Source organism: Mastigoproctus giganteus, chromosome 5 (assembly GCF_048544385.1).
Source record: "Mastigoproctus giganteus isolate SK-2022 chromosome 5, ASM4854438v1, whole genome shotgun sequence".
Taxonomy (NCBI): Eukaryota; Metazoa; Arthropoda; class Arachnida; order Uropygi; family Thelyphonidae; genus Mastigoproctus; species Mastigoproctus giganteus.
Genome location: NC_143579.1, coordinates 123,067,818 through 123,082,266, shown reverse-complemented (window position 1 = coordinate 123,082,266; position 14,449 = coordinate 123,067,818). Strand labels below are relative to the sequence as shown.

Below are 14,449 nucleotides of genomic sequence, written 5' to 3'. Positions count from 1 at the left end.
TTTACGGAAACAAAAACCCATCTCTTTACCCCTGCTGGTAAATTATATCTTTAGTAACTCCCACATTGGCTCAGTACACTGTGATCACTGCCACCTAGTGGTGGTGCCTCCGTAGCCAGGTGGGTAGGAGCAGCAGCAGTGCGTAGCACACGCTTCTTGATTAGATTGGGGTTCGAGCCTGTGACCACCAAATACGGAGGATGCAGAAAGGTCAGGGAATGACCACAGCATATCCCCAGAGCAATATGTCCTTAGTTGCTAATGCTCCTAAAAACCAAATTACAACAGCAACATCTAGTGGTTCCTTTATCAGCAAATTCTTAATGCATGAATAATCACTGCTGATAACCAGATCAAGAATATTACACTCTCTGGTTGCCTCTCGAACATGCTGCTGCAGAAAATAATCATCCAATAAATCCACAACAGTATAGATACTGTGCACGTGACCAACCCAGAAGTTCCAGTCAATATCTGGGAAGTTAAAATCCCACATTATAACACAATCTGATTTACTGACCCATTCTATTTCTCTGTACAATTGTTTGTTGTACTCATTAGGTCTATAATGCACTCTTACTCTCATTTTTGCTTTCCTAGTGCTTATGTCACACCAAACTGACTCAACATTGCACTGTCCATCTATGTCAACTGGATGCAATTTCTTAGATTTTATGTTTTTGTTAATTAACAGCATAGCCCCTCCTCCCTTCCTATCCTTGTACTCCCCAAATTCCAATTCTGCATCTGGGTGACACCACTCTGCTATCCCAACAATATCTGCCTTTGATGTCTTGACCAGCACTTCATATTTGTCAAATTTATTTACTATACTTCTAACATTGGTGTACATGCAAGTAAAAAAAGTAAAGTGCAGCCATTATCAACCCACTGCAGGGTGGAAGCCTCCCCAACAATTCATGCTGAGGGAAATGGACCATAATCTGCCACGCTGGTCCAGTGCGGGTTGGCAGATCGACCGTATTCAGCAGGCAGGGGCTTGAACCCCGGTCTACTCAAAGAGCGTGTGCTACTGCACTCCCGCTCCTGCCCACTCGGCTTACATGCAAGTATACATGCACTTATTCTTAGTAACACTAATACAGCCCATGTATTTGTTTCATGATTACTCCCACCAGCACCTATAATTACTATAATGCCCTCCAGGCTGCTGCTCATTCTAATGCAAGGATCACTTTCATCTCTCTGCCTGCAGCTACTTTTAACCTTTTATTCTGTGAATCCCCTCAATCTAGCAGTTTTCAGACCCACCGAATGCGGCCTTGATAGTATCAGCAAACACTCTTGCACCCTCTTCTATTTAAGTGTATCCCATCCCTGCAGAAGCAGTCTTTCCTGTTAACAAGTATAGACCACACTGGTAATCTATGATTTCAATATCTTTCATATTTAGGAGTTACCATTGAAAAAAAAAAAAAGTTTAATGTTTTCGGTAGCATTTCTTTCATTTAATGATTTTTACTATAATGCTGTTCTCCAGCAACAAATTTTTTTATTTAGAATATTTGTCCCAATGCAACCAGGACTTGTACTGTTGTACCTAATTTTGTTTGTCTATTTTGTGGATAAAAATGCAGGTTTTTTGGTGATAAAAGGAAATAGCCCTCGCCTGAGACGATTAATGGTCTTGAGTGAAAAGAAATTCCTTCCATCTATCTCTTTGGTTTCAGAACCAGGCCTTTTCTGCAGAGTGGAAGAACAGCATTTGTAACTTTTTGTGTTATCCCTCAAAGATATGATTTGGTACTGCTGTATATTTAAAATATGCAAGTGCAAGGAAACAGAATCATTTTATGTAATAGAGGAAAGAGAAAAAAAAATGCATAAACAGTTTTATATTTCCACAATCAGATTTTATTTTCTATAAAACATATATACAGAGTTCGAATTAATTTGAAGTAATTGACAAGATAATATTTGCTGAAAAATGAACAGTGAAATTGGAGAATTGAGTTTGAGTCACAATGAACAGAAATTGATCACCTGTAGAAATATCACAGATTTTGGTCCATGAACTTGCCTTTACTTCACGGAAAATTAAATGTCTTATGGTTTTCGTCCATTTTAAGAATATATGGAAAGTTACTTACTTTCAGATTTTCAAAAGTCTTTCATGCAAATATCTAGTATTTTTGCATTCTGCCACTCTTTGGACAAAAAAAAAATAGAGAAAATTTATCTAATAATCAGTTAATTCAAAATTAACAATGAGTACTTTTGTCAGTTACTGTGTAGCAGTGTTTTAAATTCTGTCTGAGCAACTGATAATTTTCTTTATAAAATGTTTTTTTATAGTTCTGAAGAAGAGATAAAACTTTAAAACAATTTTTAACAATCTTCAAAAAACAGCAACTTAAATGTTTTCGTAATCGTTATATCTCTTTGGCTTTTTCCACTATATATTGTTCAGTAACGCCACCTTCAGGTAGTTTCACAAACATTCATATTGCAACATGAAGAGGCAAGCTTCCGTTTTGACGCAAATGAGAAAGTCATGGCTTTCAGAGCAGATTCAAGAAAAGGCTGGTAACTAATCCAATTAAGAACGGAGATATTGTTTTTCCACTGTTTTTTTCTTCTACAAAAAAAAAAAAAAAAAAATTAGTATTATCATCTTCCACTATTGCAGATAACAGATCAGGTCATAGAAATGTGTGCACAAATGATTAAAGAGATATGTTTATAATGCCTATCTTATGTTATACTAACTGTCTTATAACATCTGCCCACCTGGCGATGTTATGAGAAATGGAGGGGCCCCTTGGGAACTAACTGGAGTTTATTTCAAGGTTGTTTATACAGCCTCTCATTAGGAACTGTCACATGCCTGATAGGGAGTTGCTTTTAGCCACACACAGTGCAATAGCACTGCTCAGCAATGCTAGTTTCAGTATTGTTTGAGCACTTTGTGGCCAATTTTAGTTTACTGCGTAAGTAGTTTCAATGATGCAAGTATCCACACACTAGTCAAAGAATTTTGAACTGTGAAAACATAAGTTTTTGAAAAATTGTCTTTTTTTTTTTAGCCTAATTGTCACATTTAATCATACTCTAAGTAGTTTTATAGTCCTAGTCACGCTTATTATTTTTTTAAATTTAGCTAGAGATTTTGTACACTACTACTTAATATATCTAGACCCTTATATTGTTTGAATCTTGCCACCATCGTTATTGTTCCAGAATAGCACATAACCAGTAGTGCAGAGGAATAGAAGGGTTTAATTGTGATAAATAAGTAGCTTGAAGATTCTAATCACTTGTTGGGCATATCTCTTTTGTGTTTAGCTAAGGATATAACTAATTTAATATTGTGATTGTTATGGTATAGCGCAACTATATCTCTAACTTTATAGCATAATCAAGTATAACGTAAAACTAGATAGCATGGTAGGAATCTATTAGCTTATTGTAGTATTGTGGATTAATCAATTAAATTTAGTAATCTTACTAAACAGACCAATTAGTGCAATTGCATCATATTAGTACATAGTAAACCACCGAAGCAGGTGAAATGGCATCATTTTTGTTCTATCTCATATTGTGAAAACCTTCACAGCAATTTTCCCTGATATTGTACTACCTCGAATAAGCAATGCTTCACCAATGGAGAAAACTAATGTTACTTATTCTCGGTGGATACTGCCACCCAGACGGCACAGTTTCGAGAGTTGTTGGCTGTTGTTGTTATTTGGTTTTTTAGGAGCATTAGCAATTAAGGCCATATTGCTCCGGGGATATGTAGTGGTCATTCCCTGACCTTTCTGCATCCTCTATAATTGGTGGTCATGGGCTAGAACCCCGGTCTAATCAAGAAGCATATGCTATGCACTGCTGCTCCTGGCTACGGAGATGCCGAGATGTTGGCCTCTCTTTGGTGGATGCAGTGGCGGATTAAGGATAGTTGGGGCCTCCCAAAAAATAATAATAAAAAATAAATAAAAGTTAGGTGGCAAATAAATGAAATTTTGTACTTTTGAATTTTTTGCTTAAATTAATCAAGATTTTTATGATGTTTACTGAAAACAATCTATTTTAGAACACTATAGGAAAATGTCTTGGCTTGGAGGCCCCCTACGCACGTGCCTCATTGTCTTAATGGGTAATCCGCCACTGGGTGGATGGGTAGATACCCTGGTGTCGCAATTAGTGACAACCCAGTTATGAAGTACAGGGTCATCAAAAAAGGTGTCCGTGATTTCCTTTTTAATTATCTTCGGAAATATTTGATCGATTGCTGTGATTGTAGCAGCAAACAGTGTTGTAACTCACTAAGTTTTATTTGATACCTCACCAATGACCGTTGGCTGTGCCATGAGTTTGTGTGTGTGTGTGTGTGTGTGTGTGTGCAGAATGACTTCTACGTGCAATGCCTCAGTCAGCGTCAGTAAGATGGCCATGCAACAGAAACAGATTGTGTTGTGATGTTGCACACATTTTTTTCGATGACCCTGTATAACTCCATAATATGAGAGATGATGTGCAATAGTATATACTACTGCACAGTAATATGATGCAATTACACTAACTTGTCCTTTTAGTGAATCTTTGCATAGTTTGAGGCTTTAGAACAAAAAATCTTAATTTAGTAATCTTGTTAATTTTCATTGTTAATCAATTGAATTGTATTTAAATAGAAATCATTCCCCAGACTAGAGCAGCAAAGCAATGGGCACAAAGTGGTGGGAGTGCTGTGGTTCGGGGAGAACCAAAGGGGCGATTCTCCAATGCCTCACAGTTTAAAAAATTCTGCGACTTGTAAAATGTTTGCAGACTTTCTGGAACAGGACATGATCTAGCGAAGGAGTCTTTGCCAAGTCTAGGTGTAGAGAATGTGAAGAAATTATGTGCCAACTCAGCATTCTGATGGTATCTATGAGAGTTTGAAGAGTAGGGTAGATGTCCTTAGAGGAATTAAAATGAGGCCTATCAAGTTCTCAGCTGCCCAACTCAATGCCAGAACTCACTCTTGTGCAGCAGGCAACTCAGCTGAATTCTTCAAGGCAGAATGCACTCGTCCCACAGGAGCAAGACGTTTGTGGATTTATTGGATGATTGTTTTCTGTAGCAGCATGCTCGAGGGACAACCAGGGGGAGTAGTACAGCAGCGATTATTCATACATTAAGAATCTGCAGATAAAAAGGAACCACTATGTGGCAGTAATCACAGTGTACTGATTTACTCAAAGATGTAATTACAATCAGGGGTAAAGGGAAGGGATTTTGCTTTTGTAAAGCAAAATACAGTGGTCTCAGGCAGTTGTTAAATTCTATTCTGTGGGACCAACTAATGATGTTACCAACAGCAAATTCTAAATAGGTACTGTTCAAGGGTTAAGCCTAAATGGATGTCAGATGAACTAATGACACTCATGGCAGAGAAGAAAAATGCATGGGATGCATATAAATTATCAAGTGACAGAAGCCTACAGATATAAGCTAGTCTATAATCAGGCCACAAAAGAGATTAGGCAAGCAGATTAAGAGAAATCTTTGGCAAAGGATGCAAAGAAACATAGCAAAGATTTCTCTAGGACAATGCCCCTGGCCATCCTGCAAACCTTGCTGAAGTCAGAGCATCTCTGGACTCTGTTACCCTCCCGATCAATTGCAACCAATTGACCAGGAGGGTAACAGCAATATTTAAAGCCAGTGACTTTGACTGTGCTGTGGAAGGATGACTCCTCTTTACACTCTTAGGTGGATCAGAGGAACTTTCTAGATATTTCTGAATAAAAAGTGGATAAAGTTTGCAAATACGTTCGTCTTAGGGAATGGATTATGAGAAATGCCACATGACCTTGTGTTTTGCACTTCTTTTGAGAGTTGAAGTATCATGATATGATGAGTCTGTGAGCTCCACAACTGGAAAGTTTTGTAGATCCATTTGGCTTCTTTTAGCCCTGGGGTTTGGCTCTTATGCCTAGGTTTCCAGCCTCACCGTGGAAAGGCAGGAATAAGTATCTGGTGTGACCAAGTAAAAGGTAGTAAGTGTTATTAATCAAACTATGATCAAATAAGGAGATTTATAAACGATAGTAACATAAAATAACTAGAAATCTCTGTGGAAAATCACACTGGAAGCTCAGAGAAATTACTCATCACAAATTGTTTGGCACCGGGAGCCCAGTTTATTTGCAGCTGGGGGATATGCTCCAGAAAGGTCAACTTCTTATCTAGTATTACATGGGTGAGCTGTCCATTTGGGTAAAGATTTCTTTTATGGCAAAAATGTACACATACAATTTTTGATGTTGAAAGTCAGAATCCATTATCAGCATATGGTCCTGTGAATGGAAGGAGATACTGAAGTCTGCATAAAGCATAAAGAGCATTGGGTGGTAACTGCTCATAACTGTATTTATTTTAATGCAAATAATGTGGGACTGAAGGCTGATCCTTGCAGAATACCTTCCTCCTGGCAGAAAATTCGTGAGAGAAAAGTTATACTCTAACCTGGAAAGCTTGGTTTGATAGGAAGTCAAAGTACTCTGAGTTCTATATCATGTTCTTGTTTATCTATGCTCATGACCACTTGGCCACATCTTGCACTTTTCAAGAACAAAGAACATGGATACCAGATGTTCTGATTTTATAAAGGTATCTCTTATGCTGGTTTCCATTCTTATTTGATAATCAACATAGATCTCTTGGGTCTAAAGCTGCAATGAGTATTAGTGAAAATTTGGTTCTCCTCTAGGTACCACACTAACTTGACATTGACCAGCCTTACAAAGATTTTATAGACAGAGCTGGTTAGGGACAACAGTTATCTAAGATGATACGATCTTTGCCATCTTTTGGGAAAGCTAGAATAATTTCCTGAAGCTTGAAATTGGGGACACATCCTCTGTAAAGATCTGATTGTACAGGACCAGTATTATCAAATCCATTGATGTTATTGTAAAGTATTCTAATAATGCATGCCATCAGATCTGGCTGCTGCTCACTTGTGACAATGCGAGTGCTATACAGAGTTTCATCGTAAAAGGTCTATTGTATGATTCAAGTGCATTAGAGCTGAAGTTTAGATTTTTCTATCAGGTCTTTGTTAAAAATTTTGGGGGTTAAGATGTTTTTGTTGACACTCAAGCAAATGTTAACATTAGCACAGCATATTATGCAAGAAAGCAAACTTATTTAGCATCAGCTAAAAAAAAAAAAAAAAAAAAAAAAAAAAAACACACCACCCATCCCATCTCACCCATCCATTTCACTCCAAATGTTTGTCTAGTTCTGCCTTGAATTTAAGTTGCTGACCTCCACTACGACAGATGGAAGTTTGTTCCAACTATCAACCACCTGCTGGCTAAAGGCAAATTTCCACACGTCTATTCCACAACTGTCTTTCCTCAATTTGAATTTATGCCCCCTCAGGTGAGTAATCTGAGCAAGAGGAAGAATCCCATTAGCATTGAGCTTGCTCCATCCATACAAGGCCTTATACACCTCAATTAAATCACCCCGCAGGTGCCTAGTCTCCAGAAGCTGCAATTTGCAGAACTTAAGCCTTTTTCGTTAACACCAACCTTTTGTTCCACTCACCAATCTCATTCTCTGTACTCGTTCCAGCAGCTCTACATCCTTCCTAAAATGAGGCCTGGTGTGGCCTGACCATTGTCTGAATTATAACTGCAGTCTTGTCTAGATGATCCTGTGGCGCCTCCGTAGCCAGGTGGGCAGGAGCAGCAGTGCGTAGCACACGCTTCTTGATTAGACCGGGGTTCGAGCCTGTGAACCACCAAATACGGAAAGGTCAGGGAATGACCACCACATATCCCCGGAGCAATATGGCTTAGTTGCTAATACTCCTAAAAACCAAAACAACAACAACTAGATGATCCTGCATTGCTTCCTTAAAAAAGTGCCTATTATTTTCCCCGGAACAGAAGTTAAACTAAATGGTATGTAATTACTCGTGTCACCCTTTCATCCCCCTTTGTGAATTGGGGACACATTTGCACATTTCCAGTCCATGACCTCCCCTAAAATCCAAGGAAGCTTTCATAATTATGGCTAAGGGATTGCTTACTTCCTTTGCTGCCTCTTTAATAAATGTGGATAGATCCCATCCACCCCAGGTGCCTTCCATATGTTTAACTTCAACAATTTCTCCTCCACTGTGCTCTCAGTTATTACAAAATCATGTAGCTCCCTATTAGAGTTTGATAAACTTTTGGCACTCCCCTCCTTGAATAACTCCTCATGCGTAAATGTAGATGCAAAATAGTCATTCAATTTACCAGCTAACTGAGCATTATCATCAATAGTCAAACCATCTATGTTAAATGGACCAATGTGATTCATCCCTTTCCTTCTAGAGTTTATATCTGCCATAGGATTATCAGGTCTCACCTGATAATTTAAATTCATCTGATAATTCTGATATCTGAAATTCATCTGATAATTCTGATATCTGAAATTCATCTGATAATCTGATATCTGAAATTAATCTGATAATTCTGATATCTGAAATTCATCTGATAATCTGATATCTGAAATTAATCTGATAATTCTGATATCTGAAATTCATCTGATATCTATTTAGGCCTAAACCTTGAACAGTATTCCTTAGTTAGTATGAAAAGCCTAGTACCCTCCAAGATTAATTCCCTGAAGGCCTCCCATTTAGAATTCACTTTTGGTAACATCATCAGTTCATCCCACTGAAGTCACCTTTATGAAAGGAAAAACCCTTACCCTTGATGGTAGTTATATCTTTAAGTAAATACCACATCAGTACACTGTGATTGCTGCCACCTAGTGGTTCCTTTATCTGCAGATTCTTAACGCATGAAGAATCACTGCTAATAATCAGATCAAGTGTATTACTCCCTCTGGTACATAATGATGCTGAAGAAAACTGTCATCCAATAAATCCACAAAACATTTGCCAGTGTGCGAGTGACCAATCCACAAGTTCCAGTTAATATCTCAGAAGTTAAAATCCCCCCATTATAACACAATCTGATTTACTGGCCCACTATTTCTCTGCACAATTGCTCATTATACTCATCAGATTCATTAGTCCTATAACATATACCTACTCCCATTTTCCCTTTCCCAGTGCTTATGTCAACACCACACTGACTCAATATTGCATTGTTCACCAATGTCAATTGGATGCACTTCCTTAGATTTTATGTGTTTCTTAACTAACAGCATAACCCTTCCTGTCCTGTTTATCCTTTGTGTACACATTGTATTCCCCAAATTCCAGTTCTGTGCTGCTTATATCCATGTGGTACCACCTCTCGGATATCCCAACAATATCCATTTTTGATGTCTTGACCAGCACTTCAAAGTCATCAAATTTATTTACTGTATGCATTGGCATACATGCAAGTATATATACACCTATTTTTACTCTTAGTTACCCTAACATGACCCATGTATTTACTTGTTACATGATGACTCCCAACAGCCCTTTAAATCCCCATTACCTCACTTTGCAGGCTGCTGCTCATTCCAATAGAAGCAGTGCAAGAATCACTTTTACCTCTGCCTGTGGCTACTGTTATTAGTCTGTGAATCCCTCCAAGCTAGCAGTTTTCCAACCAACATAACACTGCCTAGATAGCATCAGCAAATATTTCTATTTAAGTGTATCCCGTCCCTGTAGAAACAATCTCAGACCACGCTGAGAAAAATTTACCCCAAGAGCCTTGCACAAGCTCTCTCTCTCTAGGGCCATATTGATTGACAAGGCTCTCACACCATGTACTCGCTCCTATCATGTCTGGGCAGAATTGCAGACACTTTCAAATTTAACCTTAACTTGTACCTTTTTTCAGCATTGACCTGTACTTGTTAAGTTAGTCTGCAAATCTCCCACTCCTGTGGTACTACACTGACTGTGGTAGAGAATGAAAAGGATATGAGGGTAATTGTGGAGGCAGATATGAAGTTCTCTGAGCAGTGGAGATAGGCTGCAAGAGTAGCTCGTGGTGTCTTGTCAATGAGATTATTATTATTAATATTAGCCATATGGTACAAGGAAGCCTAAGGCTTATGCTGCACCAGCCAAAAAAAAAAAAAAATTTCCGAGTTACCCCCTGAGAGAGAGAGAGAGAGAGAGAGAGAGAGAGAGAGAGAGAGAGAGAAAAGTATAAAGGAATCACCAAGAAAGAGAAAAATTATCCAGCTCAGGACCCTGGGTTTGCCAAGCCCATACTCACCAGATGTGAGCCCCCGGGGTGAAATACAGGAATTTTTCTAGCAGGGATAAGGAGGTGATTATTCCCTTGTATAAGGCAATGGTCAGGCCACATCTTGAGTACTGTATACAGGTCTGGAGGCCTCATTTCAAAAAGGATGTAGAGCTGCTGGAACGAGTACAGAGAAGGGCAACAAGATTAGTGAATGGAACAAAGGGTTGCTCTTACGAAGACAGGCTTAAGTTTTGCAAATTACAGTGTCTGGAGACTAGGCACCGGTGAGGTGATCTGATAGAGGTGTATAAAGTCTTGAATGATTTGAGCATGCTCAATGCCGATGGGATTCTTCCTCTTGCTCAGAATAATCACCTGAGCGGGCATAAATTCAAATTGAGGAAAGACAGATATAGGATAAATGTGCAGAAATTTGTCTTTGGCCAGCGGGTAGTTGGTCAGTGGAACAGACTTCCATCCCTTGTTGTGGAAGTTGATAGCCTAAATAAATTTAAGGCGCAGCTGGACAGGTATTTCGAATGAACGGAAGGGTGAAATGGGAGTGGGTTTTTTTTTTTTTTTTTTGGCTGATGCTGCATAAGCTTTCTTTCTTGCATCATATGCCTCTACTAATGCTAATGTCATTAATGCCAACGCGTACAACAATATCTCCCTTTGTGCCTTTAAAAGATATCTGCTCTACAATGCCATCAACTTTTGCCCCTGGCAGACCTATCCCTTTTTGCACAATATATTTCCCATCTCCCTGACAACAGTCACAGACAACTAGCTCCTGTGGGACCGGCACATTCTGCCCTGGTCGCCGCTGCGTTGTCGGATTATCAAGTGCAAGCTCTGGCACTGATGTGGACAGCTGAGAGCTTGATGGGTCGCCAAATGTAAGTCCTTCGAGGGCATGTACCCTGTGTTTCAATTATTATTATAATTGAAACACAGGGGCCTTTATGTACCCCATAAAGGCCCATAATAATGCTGAGTTGGCACCTAACTTCTTCACACTGCTTACATCGAGCAGACACGAATCCCCCTTGGCAACATCATGTCCTGTTTCAGAAAGGTTTGCAAACATATCACAAGTTGCACATTTCTTTAGGCCATGATGCACTGGAGAATATCCCCCTTTAGTTCTCCCAAGAGCCACAGCACTCCTGCTGTTTTGTGCATTTTGCTGCTCTAGTATGGGGCGTGATTTCTGTTTAAATACGATTTAATTAATTAACAATGAAAATTAATAAGGTTAATAAATTTAATTGATTTTATTTACTATATTATACTTGACTATAAAATACTATACTAAACTAATGCTGTAATATGTATTCTGCTATACCGTAACAATCACAATACTAAATTAGTTATATCCTTAGCTAAATACAAAAGATATATGCCCAAAAAGTGATTAAACACTTCAAAATACTTATTTATTACAATTAATATTCCTGCCAAAACACCAAAGTGATAGCAGTAAGAGTAGTAAGTTGTAACTTACAAAGTCACAGTCACTAGCTAAATTTAAAAAAATATTATTATTAGCCATATGGTGCAAGGAAGCCTGAGGCTTATGCTGCACCAGCCAAAAAAAAATATTTGAGTTACTCTGAGAGAGAGAGAGAGAGAGAGAGAGAGAGAGAGAGAGAGAGAGAGAGAGAGAGAGAGAGAGAGAGAGAGAGAGAGAGAGAGAAGTAGAAGGGAATCATCAAGAAAGAGAAGAATGATGATATCCAGTGCAGGACCCTGGGTGTGCCAAGCCCATACTCACCAGATGGGAGCCCCTTAATGAACTCTACTAAGCCTATTTAATCTCTTTGTAAAACACAAATTAATACATTAACTAATCAAAACATACAACAGATATATGCCCAAGAGGTGATTAAACTCTTCAAAATACTTAATTATTAAAATTCAAACCTTACTACTATTCTGAGCTACTGGTTATGCTACAATGCCCCAGGGCCTCACATCTGGTGAGTATGGGCTTGACACACCCAGGGTCCAATGATGAGCTGGATATCATCATTCTTCTTTCTTGGTGATTCCTCTCTCTCTCTCTCTCTCTCTCTCTCTCTCTCTCTCTCTCTCTCTCTCTCTCACAGGATAACTCAGGAATTTTTTTTTGGTTGGTGCAGCATAAGCCTCAGTCTTCCTTGAACCATATGGCTAATAATAATAATTCCCTCCTAAAACACCATGATAGCAGTAGTGAGTTGGAACTTACAAAATCACTAGCTAAATTTAAAAAATAAGCCAAAGAACACCACTAAGCCTATTTAATCTTTTTGTAAAACAAATTAATAAGCTAACTAATCAAAAATACGATAAAATTTCAATGAAAACTTATCAGCATGTAGCAGCTACAGAAATCTGTCTTCACCAAGCGACACCTGGTGGCCAAAAAACTAGTGCAATTGTATCACTATTATATTACAATATTAGGAAAGCAGAATTTCTGCATTTATCTTGCATTTTACAGATTTGTTCCAGACCAGTTGATTGATTTATATATGATGCGAAATGGATTCAGGAATTTTTCAGCTTTAAGTTTGTTAAAGCAGACTGACTTTTCTGGTGGCTTTTTTTTTTTTCTAAATCTTACACATTATATTAATGTTTGAAGCAGGATCATAAAAAAAAAAATAAAAAAAAAGTGTACTTTTTGTTGCTTTTGCACAAGTTTGCTTAGAGCGTATTGGTTCTCAGTGGCAGGATATCAGCAAAATCTATTCCACACCTTTGTGCTTTTTCTTGCCACAATGCATTTTGCAGGCCACCCTGTTTTTGGGTGTAGAAGTGAAATGTGCAGAGATTTTTGGGATGGAATGTGTGCACAGAGAAAGCACTATGCTTTCTTTGATGTGATACAGCATCATTTATTGACTACTCTTACTGTAAGATTCCCATTTGGATTTTCCATAGGGGGGGTTGGAGGGTTTTGCTGAAATGACAAAGTGCTGCAAATCAGTGTAGGAACTACAGGGTTGTGGTCACTGCTTAAAGGATTTTGACTAACTTCCCCACTGAAAGCAGGGAGTAGAAAAATTAAAAAAAGTATCAACTCCATTGTTCTGGAAGGAGAGGCTGTGGTGATCAAGTATTCATTCCACAATCTGCTCTCATTTATTGATGCCTGTGCTACCTCATAAAGGGTTATAGCCATTTAAGTTGCCTAGTATGCAAGATGGAGTGGTTGCTGCAGAATGAGACTATCCAAATCATAAAACAAACATACAGTAATGAAAACACTCACAGAAAATCAGGCTGTTACAGCTTCAAAATGGCTGGTCAATGCTGCACTGGAAAAAGGGTATTACTACACCACATTAGCTAGCCCTTCACTTATTCTATCTTTACTGGATATTATATAATTTTTTGCATTCAGATTGTCTATTCTTAAGTTTTCTCTTGGAGGCAGAGGCAGATTGGTGAGTTTTGGGTGTCATTGATATTTCTATTGAAAACCCCAACAGGTCTATATATAAAATGGTTCTTTGTTTGGTTTTAATGGTTCTTTCAATTTGTTTCTGAACTTAAATTTGGCAGACTTATGTTTCTCTTTCTTCAGAAAATATGGGTACCCTGTATCCATTTTTTTTTTTCATTCATTTTTTTACTGTTATTTCTTGTTTTGATGGTCAAGGTGTGCTTAATAGGTGTCTAGCCATAGGAGAAAAAGATGTGGGGAGGGATGGGAAAGTCAATTTGAGTTCCAACTGAACGGTTTTTTGTTACTGTTTGCACATAGAAAAGTTCATTTCTAATGCGCGGTTGACCATTTTTCTTGCTTTCTGATATGTGGCACTACATTCAGTTTTATACTTTTGATTGGCTTTCTCTCATTTCTGCTAGTTGCACATTCTAGAACAGGCAGGATGATCCCCTTTGAAGTTAGTGAATGTTTCCACAGAGGTCCCTCTTGGGTGAAGGCTTTGCAAGCTTCCTGAGGGTGTCCATATCTTCAGCATTTGAAACACCATAGGGGGTTTTGAATGTATGGCCCCCACTGGGCAGTTCAGATATCCTCCTTTTATGGTTGTTGGAAGTCAAGGCATGTCAAAAGTGAGAATCAGATTTCTAAGTGGCACATTTCTATTTCTCTGAATTGTTATTCTTTTTGATATTTGTTTCTCCTTAATCTTTTAATTCATTACAGTGGAATTAACCTTTTAGTTTCAAGAGTTCTTAGTGTTTTTAGCTTGATGTCTCCACTAGGACATCTCAGGCATACAGATGTCTCGCTGACTTTGGCATTCCCACCAGTCCTTTCT

At 38.4% G+C, this 14,449-nt stretch overlaps 1 protein-coding gene across 1 annotated transcript in view; it reads right to left on the bottom strand.

Annotated features, from left to right (window-relative positions):
* Positions 1–2,378: 2,378 nt before the first annotated feature.
* The window catches only part of LOC150085675 (uncharacterized), a 252,562-nt gene continuing 240,491 nt past the window's right edge, over positions 2,379–14,449 (bottom strand). The window contains exon 10 of the mRNA XM_090374182.1: positions 2,379–2,599. Coding sequence (XP_090230308.1) covers positions 2,523–2,599 — 77 coding nt within the window. The 3' untranslated portion in view covers positions 2,379–2,522. The remainder of the gene's footprint in view (positions 2,600–14,449) is intronic.